Source organism: Oreochromis niloticus, linkage group LG19 (genome assembly GCF_001858045.2).
Source record: "Oreochromis niloticus isolate F11D_XX linkage group LG19, O_niloticus_UMD_NMBU, whole genome shotgun sequence".
NCBI lineage: Eukaryota > Metazoa > Chordata > Actinopteri > Cichliformes > Cichlidae > Oreochromis > Oreochromis niloticus.
Window position 1 is genome coordinate 28,902,303 of NC_031983.2, and position 23,596 is coordinate 28,925,898.

The window sequence follows — 23,596 nt, forward strand, 5'->3', positions numbered from 1 at the left end:
CGTGGGCTGTCTTTTATTGGTTTCATCCAGATTCTTCGTGGCACAGATTCAAAAAGGTGCTGGAAACATCTGAGAGTTTGGTCTGCAGCAATCTAAAGTTCCTGCAGATTTGTCAGTTGCATCCGTAACGAGAATCCCCTGTTTCACCGCATCCCAAAGGTGCTCTATTGGATCGCGATGGACACTGTGGAGGCCGTTAGAGTACAGTGAACTCAACAAACCAGTTTGAGAGGATTTGAGCTTCATGGCATGGTGGGCAGAAGATGGTAGACTGGTCTAAAGAGACGGACATCACTCGGGTAGGCTGTGGAGCTTTAATGATGCTCAGCTGGTGCTCAGGGGCCCAAACTGTGGCGAGAAACTATCCCCACATTGTCACACCCCCACCATCCTATCCTTGTAATGATCAGCTGTTGGTACGAGGCAGGATGGATCCATGCTTCTGGTTGTTTACACCAAACTCAGACTCTAATCCAAATGTTGCAGCAGAGAAAGACTCATCAGATCACGAAACGTCGTTCCATCGTCTGTTGTCCAGTTTTGGTGAGCCTGTGTGGACTGTAGCTCCAGTTCTCCTCTGACATCAACAAGGATTTTCTCCTGGAGAGCCCCTGCTCGCTGGATTTTTATGTAAACCATAGCTGTTTGGGAAAGTCCAGCAGATCAGCCCGCCTGGCACCAACAACCACACCACATTCAAAACACCTCAGCAGCTCGTCTTCACCACCACCCAAAAGCATCCATTAGTTGCAGACATATGATTGGCTGATTACATATTTGTGTTAATGCAACAATATCCAATGGTGTCCCTAATAAAGTGTATAAGTGAGTACGGTGATAAGTTGCTGTTGGGAAGAGTAAAAAGCAGAATGTGATGATTCTCCTGAAAGCTGACTGTTTCTTGGACAACGTGCTGATTATTGTTACAAAATGTAGATCAGAGCAACTCTCAGGCTGTGTATCTAACGCAGGTCTGGGCATCAGTCCCGCCCTTCAGTTAGAGTCAGATTTTATTGTGTCATGGATCATCTCAGTCTTCAGGCGCTGCAGAAACACCAGCTCTCAGATTCACTGGACTCAAAGCCAGCGCTTTAAAGCCAAACTAATGTCCTCCAAAGAATTCATCTCACAGCCTCGACCTGATAAACATACAAGTAATTATATTACAAGTATTAATATCAAGTAGAAAACATACTACTGGGTGCCATGAGAACAGTTTTATTACTCCGTCTGGAAGTTTCCTCATAGCCGTAGAGAAAAGACAGCTGTTTGTTATCTTCTGTTCTTTTTTCTTTGTTGTGGTTTGTTTGTTTTCCACTACACACACAGTGCTAAGTTATCATATTTGTCCTGGCATTTCTCTGTACGTGCTGTTAATTGTGTTGTTTAGCACAACTGAGGTCCTGGATCAAGGTGTTTCAGCCCAAACAGATCTATCGAGCAGTGTCGCTGCACGGTCACGGAAAATCAGCCCATGCAGGGCTTAGATCAGTTATTTACACCCATTTTCTTAGTTAACTCTGCTAATTGTGATTAAAAATATTCTGTTTTTGTGCTGCACACTTAGATCAATTCCAGATCATGGGAGGTACAGCTACCCCGTCTCTTTGCTGCTGTTTCCCATCTGTTGTACACATTACTCCCTCGCTTTCAGAAAGCCTCCATAATTAATAGTTTCACTCATTTTGGTTTCAATTTTTTTACGGCTCACTTTGGAATTAGTTCATTAAAATGTGCAAAATTAACCAGCACAGTTAAATCAAAGAACTAAGCTGGATTCAGATATGTAGCATCTGAGTCTTTTTAGAGATGGAATTATATTTATTCTAGTCTGCTCTCAGAGGAGGAACACTGAGCTCATAAAACCTTACATATGTGCATGTTATCGTCATAGTTTAGTCAGACAACATAAGCAACAGTCACTCTGTGTTTCCCCCTGTTTTCAGGCTTTTCACGTTAAAACACTCAGTTTGTGTTTGACCTTAGACAACTCGAGCTTTACAAGCTTTTACTGTACGAGTCGACATAAACGTCTCAGTCTTACATCAAAGATGATAATGTTGTGACAAATGATAGAAAGCTCATTTCTTATTCTCTCCAGAAATGCTAATCTGCTGTGTTTCATTCATTATCACAGGTTATAAAGGTTCCTCTGTTAATGAAGACGTGCACATGTGCAAACACGATCATCAGAAGTGCTTTTAGGAGCAGAGACACATGACTGATGCACTCTATGTACCCCCTGACTTTATTGCGTCCTCTAGCAGTGTTTCCAAGAAGGACACAAATACCATCAACCACACTTGAGTTTTTACTGAATAGAGTCTACAGTTTGTTTGGTGTTTTCTCTTTTTTTGTGTCTCCCCAGTGTTGTTACTTCCTCTTTAGTTGGAATTTTGACATCTTTCTCTCGTCTTCCTTTGCCAGGGGAAACATGGGCATGAAATCAAGTCCTATTTTAAGCTGATTTTAATAATAACATTTCTGAGGTTAACAACACAGCCGATAAGTGGTCCCATCACAGGTTTGGCTTCAAAGAATGAGAGCGAGTCTGGCTGCTTGACAGCAGAGAAGTGTGATCACTCATCTTCGTCTTATTTAACTCTCACTGACACTTTAAAATTAATTACAGCCTGCCTGAGACGCGGTTAACAGTTTGATTGATCTCTAACTGAAGCCAGTTTCAGCAGAGAAGGAAATGACTGATATCCTTCTGAGCGCATCTTACAGGTACACACCTGCACATTATAAATAGCGCCCACATACTTCAGAGTGTTTTTGATTTCAGCCCGTCATTCAGAGTTTGGAGGGAAAGTGGGCTGCTGTACTTTTTTGGTGATGGAGGATGCGTTTCACGTAGGCAGCCAAGCGCAGGAGAAAACCTCCCACTCTCCCGTGCCTCTGAAAAGCTGAGTCATTGAGCTCTGACAGGATGGATGTGGTGGCCGGGAGGAAACCGAGCCTGTCATTGGCTACCGCTGGCTGGGGTCCGCTGCCTTGCTGCCTCTCACTGCTCTCGTTGGTAGATTAATGAGCACTGGGTGGAAACAAAACAGACAGGACTGACCTTTCTAGTGATGTGCTACAGTACACGTAAGGCAGCAGTGATGAGTCAGGTTTGACTTCATCCGGTAATTTTGCCTATAGAGAGTATATTAGCCCCCTGATGAGGCTTTGAGCTCGTGTGTTCTTTCATTCAGTCCAGCTTTTTAAACTAAACAATACTGTCTGCACGAGGCCTTGGCAGGATGTCAGTCAAGCCTATGTTGTTCTTGGACTCTGACTCAAAGGGCCTGTCATGTCCACCCGTTTGCCAACACAAACACGGCTCTTGCCGTATGTCATCAGGCTGCTTAACGAGCTCCGCGGTTAAAGAATTAGTCTGGAGGCCTTACAGATCATTAGCAACCATTACAAACATCCACAGCTTTGCAGCAGATCAAGTGTGGCATGTGCCACTTGGTGGATTCACATGGCCAGTGGTGAAAGCTTTGCTCGCCCTCAATCTGCAGATGCATGACGGAAGCATGTCGCAGCAGGGTAAAAGACCACTTCCTCAGAAAGCACACCGTGGCTGCTCGCTCTGCACTCACACGGGGGGGAGCGTGTTAAACCTACAGCCTGAGACCGGGCGCGGCATGGCAAACACGAAACCCAGCTTTCACATAAAAAATGCATTTGCAGGCTAGAAAAGTGCAACGAGAACACACACTTTCCTTCCTTGCATGGTGTTTGATTCTGGCCAATTAAGTCCTCTCACATTACAGGAAAAGCAGCAGGGCTCTTTTCAGAGAAAGTGGATAATTGCAGCCAATGACTGATGATGAGGAGGTGTGTGTGTGTGAGGGGAGCATGGATGACAGAAGAACTGTGGGCTGATGATGAAATCATCTGTACTAATCTAGCTGAACAGGAAATTGCATCACAGCTGAACTGCACTTGGCATCTCAGCAAGCACGAGTTATGTGCAGCATGGCTGCCTGTTTTCAGTAGAAACAGTAAATATGAGCAGTGGTGGCTCCATTTAACAAACAATTTACTCTCAGCAAATGTTTGTTGTATCTGTCTTCAGCGCTCCTCCTTCCTGGTTAACCTGCGTGTTAGGACGTTCCTGAGGACATGCTGAGGGACATTTTTGAAGGTTAATGTTTCTTTGCAGGTGAGGACTATAAAGAGACCTTCAACCTAATATATGGAGTTTGCTGGAGGACACTTAAACCTGTGACACACAATATTTCACTGACTCACTGACCATTTTATTAGAGTTGGCTGAAATCGTCAGTGTGATATGAGAACCTTAATATCAATGGTCTGTGTTATATGCACTGCATATATGAATTATTGTCTCACCCTGGAGCTGCGCAAAAGACCAGTACACATTTAACTGACTGGAACTGGAGCAAAGTAATAATACAGTGAATATGAAGTGACTATATATAAATGCTACTTCAGCTGTGCTGTCATCAGTTTTAAAGGGACAGTCATGATAGAAATCTATGGTGAAACTACTTCATTTTATTTAGTTTCTTTGCTTGTTGCAGTACCACAGCAGGCCACTTGGATCTGCTTCTCTGGGTCCACCTTAAGCTGTGTATACACGCACGCTGCACGTAGTCAGGAACATATATAAACCTGCATTCTTTTCAATGACCACCAAAAACTAAAGAGTCATAAACGATTGTGCTCATTGGCTAACAATGTTCGACTGACACGACATTTGAGTTTATTTCAATGCAATTTTATTTATAAAGTTCCAAACAACTAATGACTAAATGCAAAAAAAGAATCTCATGTCTGAACAGAGACATGAGAGTGAAGGTGAGAGGTGAGTGAAGAGGAAACAGTGCATCATGGGAATCCCCGGCAGCCTACGTCTATTGCAGCATAACTAAGGGAGGAGTCAGGGTCACCTGGTCCAGCCCTAACTATATGCTTTAGCAAAAAGGAAAGTTTGAAGCCTGATCTTAAAAGTAGAGATAGTGTCTGTCTCCTGAATCCAAACTGGAAGCTGGTTCCACAGAAGAGGGGCCTGAAAACTGAAGGCTCTGCCTCCCATTCTACTTTTAAATACTCTAGGAACAACAAGTAAGCCTGCAGTGTGAGAGCGAAGTGCTCTAATAGGGTGATATGGTACTACAAGGTCATTAAGATAAGATGGGGCCTGATTATTTAAGACCTTGTATGTGAGGAGCAGGATTTTGAATTCAATTCTGGATTTAACAGGAAGCCAATGAAGGGAAGCCAAAACAGGAGAAATCTGCTCTCTCTTTCTAGTCCCTGTCAGGACTCTTGCTGCAGCATTTTGGATTAACTGAAGGCTTTCAGGAAGTTTTAGGACACGAGTGTATTGTTTCACAGTCAGATCTCATCATCCAGAAATACTAAGTTTACCTCGAGACTTCATAACAGGACTTCACTAAACAATGGGTAACATCCATATTTCATGCGGTCTATGATTGTGATGTTGCCCACTGTTTTGGGACTTTACATTTGAAACAGTTTGGCCGCTGCCAAATTTGTGTTTTAGAGCCAAAAGTTCCCATCATAGGACAAGAGAGTGGATCGCTACATTAAATTAGCAGGCTCTGTACGGGTGCGTTGCTCAGGCACAGATACTTTCTAATTAGTGCTCAGTAACACAGTCATTTAGAACGAGGCTGGAGGAAGAGAAGTTTTTGGCACTTTGGCTTGGCTTTGGCTTCATTCCTCAGCTGTGGAGTTTGCTGTTTGGGTACTCACTGTGGAAAAAACCCAAACAAACCCTAGTGACACAAGTGAAGGTAAAACATGCAGAACAAAATGTTTGAGATGCCAACAAAGAAGAAAATCTAGTTGAGTTGGTGCAGCAGAAGCTTGTTTGTTCGATATCCGACTCCTATCACAACAGCTGCAAAGGAGCTGCAGCGCAGAAATGAACATCAGAGGAAACAGTCATGCCTCTTGGCCCCGATTCACTGGAGGAACCTGTAAAACCGCTAAAGTCTCACAGTGTGTAGGCACCTTTAATCTGATTTCCTCAGCCCACCTGTGGTTTGTATCCCCATTCAATCCTAGCAATGTACTAATCTTCAAAAATAGATCCTATCTGTCTAATTAGCCATTCAGATATAGTTTTTAAGCAGAGTCTGAATAACTGAGGCTGTCTGTATTCACACCTTCAAAGGAACATTTTTCCCGGTGGCTTTTGGTGCGTTATGGTGGAGCTGTGCACAAAGAAATATAGTTAATGAGGCCTTGGCTAGAGGCAACACAGCCAGTGCTTATTAAAAGGATCAAAACGATAGCTGTCTTTATTTATCTTTTTACTGTAAGGGAAATACAGCAAGCTGTTAAAAGTACAACTTATCCCCAATATTAGGTTGGGTTTTTACAGTCTGGGAACATTTGAGCTATCATCTGATAACAGAAGGAAAACCAGTGTCTGGGTTTGAAAAGTTAAACCTGGATTTTTCTAATGACCAGCAGGGGGCAGCTGTTTGTGTTACAAATTAAAAGTCTGATTCTGTACATGTATATGGGACATCAGCCTGTGCTTCTGTAAGAAGGTTTCCATGATTTCATGGTCTCATTTGCTAGTTTCAGGTGTTGATTTAGTAAATTATGGTTCCCATTAGTATCCAGAAGCAGAATACAGCAGGCTATGCAATCAGATGGATCTACTTCAACAGAACAACAGACAATAACAATTCAATTCAGTTTTATTTATACAGCGGCAAATCACAACATCAGTCACCTCAAAGCACTTTATATTGTAAGGTAGACCGTACAATAATACCTACAGAGAAAAACTCAACAATCATATGACCCCCCTATGAGCAAGCACTTTGGCAACAGTGGGAAGGAAAAACTCCCTTTTAACAGGAAGAAACCTCCGGCAGAACCAGGCTCAGGGAGGGGGCGGGGCCATCTGCTGCGACCGGTCGGGGTGAGAGAAGGAAGACAGGATAAAGACATGCTGTTGAAGAACACTGTTGAACACTAGCAGCTAGCCATAGTTACTGTGATGTAACCCTGAGCTGAGTGTCTTTGCTTTTGCCACGTCTGGTGTTTTGTGATTGGGGAGAGAGGTGAATCGGGTCACTGAGCATAGCCGGAATCATCCTCCTTTCTAATACTTTCAATGATGATAATTTATAGAATAAGCTGTGTTTTTCTGAGCCTTCAGTTCATCAGGAAAATGTTTACAGAAGTGAGGGGCAGGGGGTCATTTTCCCATAGACTTTCATAGAATCTGACTAATTTGCATCCACAAGTATCGCCCCCTGGTGACCACTAAAGAGAATGCAGGGTTGGGTTTTACTGTCCCTGAAGCCAACTCCACCTTTTTATACAGTCTATTGACACAGCGCAACAGTGGAGTTCAAACTGCACCCTATGCACGGTCACCTCGGCTCCACCTCTGGATACACCCCTGCTCCTGGGGATTCATTATTTCCCACCTTTCCCGAAACAACCACCCGGAGGATTCCGGAGCCCGTTTTGGGAAGCCCCACTTCAACGGCTCCTCCTCCCTGTGCGTCTCATCAGTGTGGTGACTCGGGCTCCAGCCTGGGTGGAAGGGGAGGAGCAGGCTGAGTAGCTGTGTGCTCCGCTCCCATGTTGATGTTTGTTGTTTGCGAGGGTGGCAGCGACGTGCGTGGACAGGAACACGATGTGAGCGGAGGGCTGTCGACTGGCCTGGCGGCGCGTTTACCGGGAAAAGCTGCAACTTTTCTTCCCAATCTCTGGCTGGATGTTGACGGTATCCGCGGATGGTTGCTGTAGAAACAGTTGGCCATATGGCTGCTCGGTCCTGCTCGGTCGGTGTTGAGCGCAGGGACTCGTTGAGGATGCTGGAGCTCGTCTGAGAGCACCCCGCCGTGTGTGGAGCCGTGTCTGGATTTCCCTTCGCTTCCACAACCAACTTATTTTTTTTCTTTTCTTAAACCGACGAGCCAAATTAAAAACTCATTTGTTTAAACTTATTTTTTTTAAAGGATGGTGTCATTCGCTTTGTCCTCGGCTCGTAACAAACCCGGGTAACGAGAGGAGAAGCTACGCGACAACACACCGACACGACGACTTTCCCTCGGTGAGTCGGCTCGGCGGCGGGCGGAGCAGACACACACCACCCGGGATGTCTGTGACCGTTAAGCCGAGGAGTGCCCTCAAAGCTTCCCAGGCACCGTGCAGGACAGTTAGGAGTAAAAACATCGAAGTCAGTACTTGTAGGTGTGTGTGGGTGAGATGACTGGCCGGAGGGCTAGTCGTTAATTGCCAGAGTTGGCCAACGTGTATAACGACAACTTATCTCAGCAACTTGCTAGCCATGTTAGCTTCTTAGCGACACTTTGGATTCGGTTGCCGTGTCGTAGCTAGCCAGGTTGCTTGCTAACAGAGGGGCTGTTAACGTTAAGCTGTGGAATGTGAGCGTAAGTTAGCTAACTTTTTTAATGGCTAAATTTGCATTTTTTACGAACCCGGCTCCACAGCCAGGACTTGGGGAGCTACACAGGTGTAAAGTGAACTTTAGCCGAGGTTTTATTAATAACAGGAAGTGTGTGCTGCACCCCTCACAAACTTTTTTTCTTCACCCCCACCCTGTGTTTCTGTGTCGGATAAGTTGCTCTCCTAGCCTGAATGCTAAACTGAACTGGTGTATTTCCTCCACAGAGGCTCCTCTGCCCCGGGATTTGTTCAGCTCTGGGGATTTTAATCAGCCGTTGATGCATCTCGGGGTGTCAGAGTCCATGAGAGAGTGCGAGTACAGCCAGATCAGTACTCGCAGCTCGACACCGATGGAGACCCCGTACAAGAAAAGGACCCCAAAGAAGAGGAAGTGGGAGATCTTCCCGGGGCGGAATAAGTTTTACTGCGATGGCAGGATTATGATGGCCAAGCAGACCGGGGTTTTCTACCTCACCCTTATCCTCATTCTAGTCACTTGTGGACTTTTCTTCACCTTTGAGTAAGTACTGAGCATGTGCGGTCTCCCCTTTGCTCCCATCTGCTTTTTATTTGTGCAAAGCAACATTCAGGATTACATTTCATACGAGCAGGTGCCAATGAAATGTCTAAGACACAATTCAGTTATGTCACCGGCATCTGCGTGGAGTGGGTGTATCAGGAAAATGTTACTATAAACTAGTGGGAGAGGTGGAGGCATCCATGTTTCTTTTTTGATATCTATTTATGTGGGAGGTGTAGTTCGCCAGCGACTGCAGCTGAAAGTACAGGGTGTGGGTTTCCTTGGTCTTCATTTCTTTGCAGGTTATAGTTTACGTGGTTTCGCGTGATGATTTCAGCCTAAAGAGGTGAAAGGCAGTGCTCAGTGTCAGCGTCACCATTGTCATGTAACCCTACAGCTTGAGTTCTTCAGGCTGTTGTGTGCAGGCATTCATTTAGCTAGAATGACCTGAACATCTCAGAGTTGCCTGATAAAATTCCAGTGATAAGTTACCCTTCTTAAAGGTAATTGTGCAAAAAATCAGGTCCCTGCTGTTGTTACTCTTCATTTTAAAATTCCATTATCTACAACACTCCTTCAGCTGTCATTGAAGTGTTTCAGGGTAAATATTTTGAGCTATGGCTCATTATGGACACTCAGGAGGGGAGCTCGGGGTAACAGGTTGAAGTCCCTAAATTGTTTGGACGTCCAGTCTCTGTCAGCAGATTTGGAGACCTGTAGAAACAGTAGTTTTGCAGTTAGAGGACTGATATCTGATTTATGCCAAACTCATAATATTCTTTAAACAGTTCAAATCAGGTGAATGTGTAGTCTGACACCTTTCTGTCAGGAACTTTTTCTGCAGTTTGAGCTACAGCAGCTTATGTGGAGCCAGCCTTGGCTCCCCATGTATGTCAGTGAGGCTTGGCCGCCCATGACGCTGTCGCTGGTTCACTACTGTTTCTTTCTTGCATGACTTTTGATAGATACTGTCCACTTCAAACCCCACAAGAGCTGTGATTCTGGAGAGGCTCTGATCCATTTGTATAGCCATCACAGTTGGACTCTTATCAGAGTCGCTCAGATCCTTAAGTTGCCCCTTTTTCCTGCTTCTAACAGGTCGTCTTTGAGGGTGAAATGTTCGCTTGTTCTCTAACATATCCCACCCACTAACAGGTGCCACGATGATCAGTTTTATCCACTTCACGTGGCACTGGTCATAGTGTTATACCTGACTGGTGTATCATTTGTCATTTGTATACAGCAGCCAAAGATTGTTTTGGAAACAGAACGAGCGGTTATGATAACCAAAATGTTTAAAAACACGTATTTGATGAACTATCAAGGAACGACTCATTATTCAACTTTCGCAGCCTGCGACCTCACCACTGATAGTTTAACTACAGGTGAAGGTTCTCAGTCTAACCGCTAATCGACCGCAGTGTCTGTCTCTAATTACAGCCCCACTATCCTAAAATAAGTCCTCTCTTTTTACTGTTGGTATAAAACTTGTAATCAGCTGTCAGCATATTCTTCATTCAACCCTTCATCTTCACCTCATCACAGACTAAACCCGCTTTGGTGCACAATGCAGCACATAGCTGAGGTCAGTCTGTGTCTATCTGATTAGCCCTTAACAGTCCCTGTGTCATCTGCCATCTCTGAAACCACATCTATGCTAGATAAGAGTCCTGCTCTATCGTTTGCTGTTCAGTACAAAAAAAGTCTTCTTCAGGGTAAAGTGCTTCACAGTTAAAGAATGCTCTATAGGCAAAATGCATCCATAGGTTAATGTTATCTACACTATAGTGTTCCTAATATTCTGTCCTCTTCTGTGTGTGTAAATGGAGTGTTGAAATTTTAAAAACAGTTTTCCCTATAATGCAATCACCACTAATGACGATAAACTCAATTAAAAAAACATAAAGGAAGGATTGCATTAGAGTAAGTAGATTAATTGCAAGACATTTAAAAATATCCCCATCTGCTCCGGAAAACAAGTGTTTTTAAGAACTTATAGTACTAACGATTTAATTGAAAAGCAATTAATCTTATGTGTTGAAAACTGAAGCGACTCTAATTTTCAGCTCTAATATTTGGCTAAACGAATGGTTGAAATGGATTTTTGTGTGTGCCTTTTATTGGAACTCCTTCCCTTGCAGTGCTACACATCTGTAACCTCTGGACCACTTCATCTTTCAATACGTTGTCACTTCAGCAGAGATACAGACTTAACCCAAGACCAAAGGGTAGACAGCTGGAGAGGGGGAGCTCTGGACTTAAAACACCCAGCTCCCTGCACAGTGACACAGTTGATAAAATACCATAATGAGAGGTTAACTCCACGGAGTGTCCGTTTGAACCTGGATTTCCCTCGGGACCCACATGTAGGATGCCAGGTGCTTCCTGATGATACCTCTCCCTCCCATCGAACAGCTTTGTTTCCTACGTGGTGCAGTGAGTGGAGCCGGGCACTGTCCTGTTTGTTATGACGAGAGGGGGCAGTTTTCAGGGACGGTATCAGGGTTTTTCCTGCCTCAAAGTGAGCCTTTGGGGGATGACTAGAGCTGGGTGATATAAGATTTTTTCACATCACGATATGTTTTTTTCATTTCAGGCGATAACGATATAGATCACGATATAAGCCAAATAACTATATTTGTAAGATTTAAATGTGCCGTTGCTCACAAGTAAAATGTGAAATAATCAGCAGCTTGTTTTGATTTAAATATTTATTTCCCATAATAAGTTCAACAGGGCAGATGTACTTAAGGAACATGAGACTTCAGTTTCAGATAAATAAAGGCAAATATTACAAACTACACAAAAGGCAGCCGCTAAAGCGTTCAAGTTTCAAAATAGAACAAACAAAACAGACTAAATTGTCAATTCCACTTAGAAACAAAATATTAATTCTAAAAATAAATCTTAGTTTGTTTTACAGAAGAACAGACAAAATTGACTAACTTTTGTCAATATCAAATAAACTGAGAACTAAAAGGAAATTCTCAATCTCTCCTTGTTGTATAGCTTAGCTTTTCAAACCGTTTTAACAGTTACTTTAGTCTGACAAAAGCCGAATGACGAATTAGCGCTTTCAGTCAGAGATTGAGCATGCACCGCTTTATTGTATTTCCAGACTTGCTTTCGGCACAATTTACAGTGCGCGCTACTCTGTTTTTTGTCAGACTTGAAATAGCCGAAATACCTTCACACTACGGAACTTCTGTGGCCCTTCCGTTCGACAAGCTCTCCGGCATTGGAACCATCATCTGTTTTTTCTTCGGTAACCTTCGCTCACGCTCTCGGTTGATTTTTCTCTAGTCGGCAAACTCATTTCCTTCATTACCCGGGCTGCACGGCTGCAAAAACAAATACACATGTGCGCCTTGGCCCTTGTGCTGCACGTAACAAGTCACGTGATGTGACGCTCCGGCTGTGATTGGTTCGGCTCTGCGCTACTTAATTTGGATTGGCTGTTTTTTTTTGTTGTTGTTTTTTTGTTTTTTTCTTTTTTTTTAAGAGGACGAGAGATGAGGCCTATCGCAATAGTTTAATTTTTCTATCGAGAAAAAGTTATTTGGCAATACATATTGTTATCGTTTTATCGCCCAGCTCTAGGGATGACTACACAGGAAAGTAAGTAGGAAGTGAGTCATTGATTTCAGAATCTGTATTAAATATGAACCGTGCAAGTAAAACGAAAAACATGTTTAGGTCTTTATTTGTAAAGCAGTTTTTAAAACGTACAGTTGCAAAGTGAGTTTTCAGTAAGCTGACCTGATGTAAGGAGGACGCTGCAACTGTGAAGGCTCTGCATTTGAAATAAGCGGGTGGAACATCCGAAAGTCTCTGATCTGACAGGTGAAAAAGTCACAGTAAACTAGAATTAGGGGGAGAATTAAAAGGTGTAATGAGCTGTGAGGTAACGTGTATATAAGGAAAACAGAAGTGACCCAAGGATTGAAGCCTGAGGGACGCCACATTGGAGCAGCAGATGAGAACATGTACTTAATGCTATCTCTGAAGTTTATGTGGGATAAGTATGAAAACCATTCAAGAGCAGTGCCAGAGATACCAACCCAGTTCAATAATCTGTCGGTTAGAATGACTTGGTTAATAGGAGCGGCGCCTCGATTTGGTAGGCTCTTCAGTTTAGTCCAAAACGTAACAGTTCATACTCATTTGATGTGTCAGAAAATCAACGCTCAGTGCACTCCTGCAAAAACATTGTTAATCTCACGAGTTTCACTTCCATAAAACGATGAATGAATAAATAAATAAAAATGAGCAAAGCAATCAAATGTTTCAGTTTCACCAAAAAAACCAAACTTCAGTGTGTAACCACGAGGCCACGTTGAGCTTCACACTGTCCACCCTGTTTAACTGTCCCTGCCTGCAGGCCGGCCGAGTCCTCCTGCCTCCCCTCCTCCAGCCTTCTCCCATCAGCTGAAAGGAGACATTTATCAGACAGGGCGATAGTCAGCAGACCTGCACATTGGCTTCTGTTGTCATTAACTGTAATGCATTTCGATTAGTTGTGTTTTCCTTCCCTCGCTCCCCGGTTGTCAGCATAGAGAGGAACATCTACTTACTTTCTTTCTAGTGGCTTTTGCTGTCTTTGTTGCTTCGTGTGCTATTAGTTCTTTCTTGTTTTTTCATTTTAGCCTTGGGTTTGATAACATGGGCTTTACATGTATTTAAAGACGTTCTTATTTTGGGGCCCCAGAAAGAGTCAGCAGATGGTCAGTGAGGGCTGCAGACGTGTACACTACATTAAACCTATTTCTTTTTTCTGCTTGTTTTCTTAGTGTCTGTCTGAGGGGTGCTCAGCCATGCACAATAAACCCTGTTAGTTACCGGCAGACTTTGCTCTGTTTATTATTCCGTTGCTGGCTCCCCCAGACGTACATGTGGGCTGTTGTTGCACATGCTGCCTTCTCTCCTTTATGTCTCGTAAAAGTTCACTCAGGCAGATGTTTGAAGGGTTGTTCTGAAGCACAGTTTGAGACTTTAAAAAAGGACAAGAAGTTGGCTTCAGCACTGTTTGCAGCTGACAAACTATAGACTGTGTTGCAATGTAGGTACTAACACAGGACTGGGTTGTGACACTGAGCAATGTGTTGATTACTGAATGACCTTTAAAGATAAATCCATTATGTAGTTGCTGTGCACGAGGAATCAAACCAACCTCTCTGTGGCAGCAGGACAGCTGCTTAACTTTCTGAGCCACCAGGAAACAAGTGTTGGTGACATTAGAGCTAAAAATCTAACGGGCAATTCTACAACAGCAAAGGTGGCTATTGTCCTCCCTCTGCTCCAAAGAACCAATCAAAGCACTGAAGTCATTTGTGTTGGTCACAGGCATATCTGCTGTTATCATAGTACACATGTAGAGTCCGTATTGTTATTGCCGTTGTAGTGTAACAGTGCGAAAATCGTTTAAAAATATTGAGGTCCAAAGTCACAAAAATAATGTTGTTGTTGTTGTTGTTGTTTTAAAATCAGATGTAATGTTACAGCTCTGCTTCCATTCATTCAGAAAGAAATCATTCTGAACAATGACGCCAAGTTGGCGAGTTATTTCAAGACAGATTACAGTTTGAAGCAGATGGTGATTAAAAAGACAAATCAGAAACATCCACATTGGACAGACTTTAAAAAAATCCTTTGCAAACAATAAAGCGTGACAGAAATTTGTTGCCTCTGTATTTATATTAGTGCTGAATGATGGTCATTTATATGCACTGGAAGCTTTTTACAACCCTTAAAGCTAATGCCCACTATTGTATGTTTGAATGGTCTTTTCCTGGACTCTTTATAAGGCTGTTCTTGTGTTGCACCCATCTGAATTATTGATTTGCATTTGTCTGTAACGTATGGGAAGTTCCTGTCGTCAGTACCGAGGCCCTCTGTCTGTCTTGAAACTCGTGCTGATTTTGGTGAAAGAGTCAGGTTGTTTTTGTGCTCTGCTCTTTATCACCTGGCCATCAGGTATGATGGTTAAATAAATGTAGGTACTGTGTTAGTACCTATAAGCAGTAAGGCTGAGGCCTACCAGCTTCACCAGAGATGAAAATGATTTAGTGAAAATCACTGAAACAGTTTAGGATTTTGTTATTTGCATAGCAAAGTTTGCATAGCAGTGTTTGTGAGTTCCAAGCTGCTGTTGTCTGATTTCCATACATTCAAACTGACTTTGTAATTTCACTGTAAGCAAAACAATGTGGAAAACGGCTTTCCCCATTACTCTTCGTGTACCCGTCTTCTTTAATCCTTCCTTTAGAGTGGTGTTATTGCTGTCTTATAGTGAGAACATGGGACACGGCTCACTTGTTACCATGGGGAAATGCTTAGGAAAAAGACAAGTATGTGGTCAGGAAAATACGGCAGCACATTTACTTGATATTGGCATATGCAGGCTGCTGCTCTTTACATTGATACAACTATTTGTTTGGCTTTGGTTTAACTGTTTGACATGTTTAGTCACATCTAATTTAGATCTTGAAGAAAAGAGTGGATGCTCTCAGGGAAGCAAAAAATTACAGTGTGCAGCAGGAGTGCTGTATAACTCTACTCAGGTCAGACACGTCAACATACAAGAACTAAATCCCTGGATCCAGATGGATTGGTTTGATTTTTAAATGTTTTCCCCCTGAACATCACGACGTCTCTGAATTTTCCGTTTCATTTAATGTGTGTTTTTAAAGGTCGAGGTGAAACATCTTATTCTGCCCGATCTTGTAATTGTAAAGAATCCTTTTCAAAACTCCTGGATTGACTCCAAAGTTGAGCCAAGCCACACCTCAAATTTCATGTAAATTCATCATTAAAGTGAGTCAGCTAAGAAATCCAAAAACAAACAGGTAAACTGAGCCAGTCACATGACCTGTGGAAGAAGCAAGTCCAGCTGCCTTTGAGAAGTCGTCCAGCCTGCTTCGTGGCTGTCACAGCATCTTACTCACAGAAATCCTTATTTTATTTACAACTAAGCACTACTTCACTATAAACTATACACTGTAACAGTAATGTTAGCTGAGCACCAGCCTGCAGACCTGTTGTCAGATGAATCTGTGGTACTGGACCAAAATTACAATCTTAGATTAGCAAAGGTTTATTTATAGCTGGTACTGAAACACACAGCTCTTATTGTTGTCATTAAAATACTCTTTAAGAAAAGAATCCAAGGAGACAAAAACATTGATTCTCAAATACACACACGTGTGTACGGGACACAAATATGTCCTCTGGTGGCACGTACTTGGGATCTTGTACAGAGACCTCAAACATTTAATCCAAAATAATCGTGTCTCTCTTAATGGGTTTATACAACGACCTGTTAAGAACTGGACAAACACACAGGCTGGGATCTGGTTCCTTTGGGTCATTTCTGCCATTATATGAATACACCAGTGCTTGTATGACTGCTTACACATATATACACATCAGACTTGTTAGCAAAAGCCATGTTTGTGCCCTGTAGCTACAAATTTAATGTGGTGAAAACGATGAAATGCTAACAGTGTGTCTCCTACGCTGTTGATTCTGAGTAATACCCTAGAAGAATAGTAAGTGTTTGCTGCATTCTGGGCCATAATGAAAAGTCATTTTTTTGGAGTGTCACAAGACGAGCTGTTGCACAACAGTCTTTGTCCACAGTCACACCCAGTGTAGACATGCTTTCCCAGGAAAAGCATTCCTCAAACTGAGCTGTCAGCAGTGCGCTGCCATTCTAGATTTACCCTCCCTGGCTTCCAGTCAGCTCATTGGCAGAAATGAAGCGGTTCACTTGACGGCATGACACTCTGGTTTTACGACACAGACACTGGCCAGGTCGTACTGGACTGTTTTAGTGATGAGTAAAACTTTTTCCATCTTAGCCCCGATTCAGATACCTCGTCCTCAGGCGTCTGCCAGTGCTGAATATTGATTTGATACCAGTGTTAAATGAATCAGCTGGATTCATCAGTGTTTGGAAGAGACTGGGAATCGTGCTTTATGTTTAAGGCAAATGAAATGTGACAAACAGCGGGACAAAAATACATTAGAAACAAAAATCATATTCAGGTTATTTCTTTGGGTTGTTTCTGGTTTCAGCTCAGTGTGAGAATGCAGAGTTTATGCAGCGAGGCGACCTGATGGGCAACACAAAGAGAGGCCAAGCTTGTGTTTCAACTTTAGCTCAAAATTTAGTTGAGACTTCATTGTAAAAACTTATCAGCTGGGACTCTCATGACACCACCAAAAAAGGGAGGAGCTCTCTGAAACTATTGAGTGCGGCTGGAGAAAATGGTAAGTTCATGCAAGTAAACTGCTCCTCTTAAACTCTGTGGATATCACTAAGAAACCTGTTTGGTTGCACAGACAGCAATTTTCCGCTCCCCACCCGCATGGAGAATGCACATCTTTCTCTGGTGACCTGTGGTTGCCAGATAATCGCTAACCTGTCTCTAGTCCTGTGTGCCTAGTGTTTCAGCTCTCTTGCTAACAACGCTGCTGCTGCTGATGTATGGTGTAGTAAATGGATCAGCAATAGTTCGGCTCATTGACATGGATCAGCTGCTCCAGCTTTTAGAGCCAGGATGGGAGCAATATCCGATCCAGTTATCAGGTTGGCGCTGCCCAATGAAAAACTTGACAGTCTGATGTGGGTCATTTAGAAGTAAATGTGTTCTGCATACGTTTTATTCACAGCTGTCTGTTTTGCCTTTCTCCTGTGCTCAAACCAACATGTCTGTCCAGGCTTTGCAGGCTTTTTTTGTTTTCTTCCTGAATTCTGTCAAGCCTTTAATCGTCCCTGCACCCACTGTTTGTCATCCCACTCTTCTGAGCTGGCACCAGCTCCCTGTGCCAGAGGTAACTGATGGGACCTCTGGCACACGTTTAAAGGTTATTCTTGTAGATGTGGAGAGTTTCTCTAAAGCACGACTGACCGAAGCTGTCCCGCTCACTGCTGACATTTTTCTGGCGTGTAGCAGGAAGTGGTGAATGCACCAAGCAGTCTGGGGGAAAATGTAAGCATTTGCAGAAGCTTGTCATGTTCAGTTGTTTCATTGACAAATGACTTGGCCTGCAGCTAAGTGGAGGTTCATGTTCTGCCCTTGCCTCCATCAAAAGCAATCAAAATGTAATAAAAAACAAAGCTGACAAAGCCTTGTATCCATGTAGCCCAGATGAGTAATGAGACTTTAGAATGAAAGGCCACAAAGCCAAGTGCTTCAAGTGCATTATTAACACAGTGTTAAGCACATTTTTGAACACTTTGGTGCTGCGATATCATGGAGGATATCTCGGGGCACAATAGTACCATATAATACATCTCCTCTCAAGAAAATCACAGATTAATAATAAAAAAAGTCCAGCTATCGTATGTTTGAGGATATCCGTGTTTGATAGCTGTTTGTCTTTTTAAATAGATCACAGGATATTGATTTCCTTCAAAGCTGTATGACAGAAGAAGAAATAAAAAAGGGGTTTATCTCAGGTGACAGTGAAAGGACAGCCAGGGAACAGCACTGAGTCACATGGTCACATCAAGCAGAGATGAAAGTCCCCCAAGCTTAACTCCCAGCTGAGTTTAGAAAAACTGGTCGGCATCATAAGAGGATTTAATGGGAAATGTGATAACGGTAAATCTGGATTGGATTATTGTTAAGATTAGTACACCCATTGAGAGGCAAATGAGTAGAAAAACCTCAGGAAACCCTGTTGAGGTACAAAGGCCCAAAAGTATTTGGACAGTTTTCCTTTTCCTTTTTTTTTTTTTTTTTTTTTGTGCGAGTACACGAGCACAGCGTTTCTAAATCCCATCAGTTAAAATGAGATTGAAGTGCAGACTTTCAGCTTGAATTCCTGGGGTTTAATGAAAGTACTGCATAAATTGTTTAGGGATCCCCTGTAGTTTGTGGTTAACACGTGAAAGAGCCCCAGTTGGAAACTGGGAGGAGGCATACATCTCTGGGAGGGCATCAGTAAAATCTGGCAAATCAAACATGCAGATCCATCTGCTGTGGTAACCCCTCGCAATTAAGGGAGCAGCTGTGAAAAGCTATTAACTGTTTAGGAATTACAGCCCCAACTTTCAGGGATCAGGAGGAGCACAGATCATTTTAAATAGAATGGCAGTTTTTAATACTTGGATGAAAAACTGTTGCAGACTCTGCTGATCGTTGAAGAATATCCCATTTCTTTTCGGCGAGAAACTTTTGGGTTGTTTTTGCAGTTTGCTCTGGGTCATTATCCATCTGCACTGTGGAGCTGTGTCTGAATCTGAGCACAGACCTGCTCCACTGGCAGCCATTGTGTCCCTCATGTTTTACATGTGGTGTGCTTCATATACCTGATTGTATCTTTGGCATACTGTGGAAATAGTAATTGCACAGAGGAGCCTTTAATTCGGTCGTGCTACACAGAGCATCGCAGCTAAAATGTGAGCTGTCTGTTTGCAGACCAACTGTTTGTTTAGTTTGGAGAAATCTTATAATTGTATGAATCTGACAGCAGCTGTTGGCTCTCTAAAAGTGATGTTTGCAGCATGCAGAGCTGAGTTTTAGCTGTTAATCATGATTTATTAATTATTTATTGTCAATACAAAAAATATGCTGCATCATAGATTAAACTGGGAATATTTAAAGTAATCAGTTAACTTATTTTCCCCGTCCTTCACATGTATGTATGTGAAGGATAACATGAGAGCATTTTAGGGGACAAAGGTCCAAAAGTTAAAGTTGACCCAGCTATGAGGGGAGTGGCGCTGTACTTTTGACTGCGACGCCCTGCCAGTAGAATGAGCAGACAGTGGTGTACTGTTAGCATCCGTGTTTAATGTGAAACAGATATCGTATTATAATCTTCTGATTCAACTCATTACTTGTTACTGTGTAATGTGGTCGTTTGCCTAAAAGTGACATGCCCTCATATCTCTTGCATGTCATGTCATTACAGTGTTTGCCTGAGGAGTCACCTGTTAGTTTTATTGCAGGCAAAATATAGAGATTGAGAAATCAAGCTGTACACTCACTCACCAAGAGTCCCTATAAATAATTATCTGTATGAGCTGGAAAGAGAGCAGTCATCTGTCACCTTTGCAGTTGGTGCGTAGGCTGTATCTAAACCACCGTGACATCACCCGGTGGTTTGTCAAGTCCTCTTTTGAGGTCCTAACTTCCACGTTTTGGCCATCATATTCACGGCTCAGTCACAGTGAAGTAAAGCTTCCCTGCATTTATTATCTAGTTTATTTTTAAAAGGAAGTATAACTAACAAAATGAACATCATTTTATTGAGTGAGCTCTCAGTAGAGGGATTGCTGGAGATCAGTGACGTGTAGGATTTTCAAATACACTTTGTGCGGTGAGAGGATTTACTCCCTGCTGCCCATTAGAAGGAACACACTGCTCTTACTTCAGTGATGTTAGTAAATTAGAAATGAGCTTCAGGAAGACTGTTTTTCTTTCCCTATATTTTTACCTCCGCCTATTTGGTTTCATGTACATGAATTGCTGGACGGGTCTGCAGAAATGTTAGCGGTGCTCTAGCAGCTGCTGAACCGCAGTGGAACCGACTGGGTCGCATCATTTGTTGTTAAAAGTTATAATTTCTACCTTCTTATGACTGACGACACTGATGTGTCACAGTGGACAGAACCATGCAAACTCGCTGTAAACAGGAGCTGAAACTGAGCTTTGATTTTTACATTCAAATAGGAAAAATTACTGTAGAGTTCACCAGACGCCAGCTTACAAAGGTCCTCTTTGGTGTGGAAACCTTTTAAATGTTTAAACAAACAGTGCAGCTGTTCATTTTTGCTCACGTTTAATAGTGAAAGTTTAATTTTTTCCCCCCCAAATACAGCTCACTGTGTTTTATCAGGATGAGTCTTTTTAGTAAAGATGACAAACAAGAGGAAATGAACAGGTTTTGCTAAATAACCCAACAGACTCACTGCGAGCCGAGTGAACTCACAGCATTGAGTTCACTCTGCTCGTAAACTTCGTCAAAGGCCCATAAACTCGTAGGTTGTAATAAATAACAGGCATTTTTTCTGTTTCACTGTCACTGCGATGATTCCAACATCAGATAAGTCACTGTTTGTTCTTATTTAGTCACATGTGTTCAGGTTTCCCCTGTGGTCTTTGTGGATCACATCAACAGCAGTTCTTTGTCTTTATTAACCAAACGATTTCTTGAGAAATCTAAAAGGGGCTGCATCGAATGCCATCGTGCTGTCTCGTCTGATTTTTTATGTTTTTTTTTTTTTCCTTGTTCCTTGGAAGCTTCAGCCTTACTCCTGTGGCTGTTTCCAGGGTAACCACATCCCCCTTCGAAATTTACCACGTCTGACATTGGATACTGTCCGTCTCCATGGCAACAAAGGCCCAGTTAAATATAAGATTTTGTGTCAAGTAAAGAGAAGTAAAGATGCTAATTTGCATTTCCTTGTGAAAGCTTAAAGGCAGCGAGAGTGGCCTGTAGTCTTTACGGTTCATGTTCAGTGGCTGATAAAGGTTTTTTGTAAAGACTTTGTCAGGAAGATCTTAAACCAGGCGAGATGTTGGTTGCTTAGAGCATGTCCATGTTTTTCTATCGATCCATGTGGATAGAAGAGGCAGGCTTCATGTCGCTCCTGTCCTGCTCCTCTAATGGCTTTAGTGCTTAATCTCTGCCCAGCTCTACCCACCTGTCACTTTCTATCACACATGACTGCCTTTTCATTATGTTCCCCATGTCTGACACATTGAGACACAGCACCTGAGGACACAGGCAGCAGGTTTTCGCTCTGCTCTCAGACTTCTCCGTAGGCATTCCCTGGATGACAAGTTTTGAAATGAAAGAAATGTTTTCTTTTGCAACAGAGCGCACATTCACGTGCACTTTGTTGGTCAGCAGAAAGAGAACATCCCCCGCAGTCCTTCATGTATTCATTTGAATTTGATTACTTCAGAATTGTGCAGATCTCAGCTTTGGGTTAATTGTTACAGATGCAGCACCCTCACACGAGGTCTGCCAAGCTTTTTACAACTGTAATGATTTCCCATTAGCACTTCTAATTAGTGGATTCATTAATGTGGTGTGTGACCAATCATAGAGAATAGAGGCAAGATTGAGCAGGCGGATGAAAAGATGCTCTATAATGACACAAGACTTTGAAATTGTGTGTTTTCATGGGACAGATGCAGACTGACAGAGGCAGGCTGTGGGTCTCTGTCAGCTGCTGTGATTCACCCTCCAGCATCAAGCTGCAGGCTCATTTATTAATGGCTAAAAAAATTCCCCTTTGTGCTATGCTATTGTTTTATTAGCTTAACTTATTGCTTATTGAAGTCATACAGACAGAATATCAGCTGTTCCTTCTTTATGGTTTTACTTGCCTTAGTAGCAGCCAGACAATCAGATGCCCTTGATTATCTTATCATTAAGTGTGAGCAGATCTTTTAGCAGTCTGCAGATCTGGAAGATTCAGGTGTGTGACGTCCACTCCTGGGAGGATGTCACCTCAGAGTCTGCAATGCTCAGAGAAATGCAAAAAAGACTGTGCTAAGTTAGCATGTTAAAGGCTAAAATTCATGACAGTGCAGTTGTTTACAAGCATGAACAAGTATGGCTGGTTTGGAGGGGAAAGCCTTCATGGCTTCTGGAAGCATGTTCTTTGGAAAGAAGAACCCAAAGTGGAGATGTTTGTCCAGAATGCACAGCAGCACGTTTGGAGAAAACCAAACGCCTCATACCAGCTGTCAGCACGGTGGTGGAGGGCTGATGATTTAAGCACCTTGCAGTCACTGAGTAGACCATGAACTCCTCTCTCAGATGTGAGGCCAGCTGTCTGGCAGCTGAAGCTCGGCCTAGACTGGGTCATACTGGGCGTTGCACTGACCCAGTAAGAGTGCAGACCCGACTGAAATGCTGCGGTGGGACTTAGGTTAAGTTTATTTATACAGCACATTACCAACAGTCCATGCTGTACAACCATGTAAAATGCCACTAAAATAAATAAAATGCACAACAATAATGCAGTAAAATATTGAAATAAGTCAACAACAACAACGACTGTTAAAACCAAAATGTTTAGGTGTGTTTAAAGCCAGACCATAAAAATGTGTCTTTAGTAACAATTTAAAATGTTTGAGCGTTTGTGCACATCTGATATTCAGAGGAAGATTATTCCAGAGTCTGGGACTGCCGCAGAGAGGGCCATGAGGATTCAGTTTAGACCAGGAATAGTTAAGGTTAGTTTGACCTAAAGAGAGCTGTGTGTAAGTAAATGTAAATGAAGTGAGAAACACTGGGTCGCCTCCGCAGTTATATGAGAGTGATAAAGTCACTGTCTGCTCCAGCTTCCTGCTGCTACTGAATTACGGGATGTACATGGCTTAGAGTCCTGAATAAACTGCCATTATTTGATTGAAATGACCTGAGATTAGATTAGATTAGATTTGATTAGATCGCTACTATGTGCATTTTAGGTTAAAGAAAGTGGAAAAAGTTACTTAGACACCACAAAGTTAAACAACCCATCGAGAGCAAAGAGCAGTTTGGACGGCATGGGAAAGTTATGAATGTCAACACGAGAATGAGCTCGATGGAAACATTTTTTTTATGTTTAATGTTCTTTGCTAAAAATGTGTTTCTGGCACCAGAACAGTCCTCTCGGTACAGCTTGATTTGTTTCCA

At 42.7% G+C, this 23,596-nt stretch overlaps 1 protein-coding gene across 8 annotated transcripts in view; it reads left to right on the forward strand.

The window, feature by feature from the left end:
* Window positions 1-7,430: 7,430 nt before the first annotated feature.
* Window positions 7,431-23,596, forward strand: part of LOC100696620 (probable palmitoyltransferase ZDHHC14) — a 49,084-nt gene continuing 32,918 nt past the window's right edge. For 4 of the 8 annotated variants that reach the window (XM_025900861.1, XM_025900862.1, XM_025900863.1 and 1 more), the window contains exon 1: window positions 8,706-8,947. In XM_025900861.1, coding sequence (XP_025756646.1) covers window positions 8,706-8,947 — 242 coding nt within the window. Of the gene's footprint in view, window positions 8,212-8,234; window positions 8,412-8,652; window positions 8,948-23,596 lie in introns of those variants that run through there. The other 4 variants (XM_003446207.5, XM_005477687.3, XM_005477685.3 and 1 more) reach the window with 4 other exon arrangements.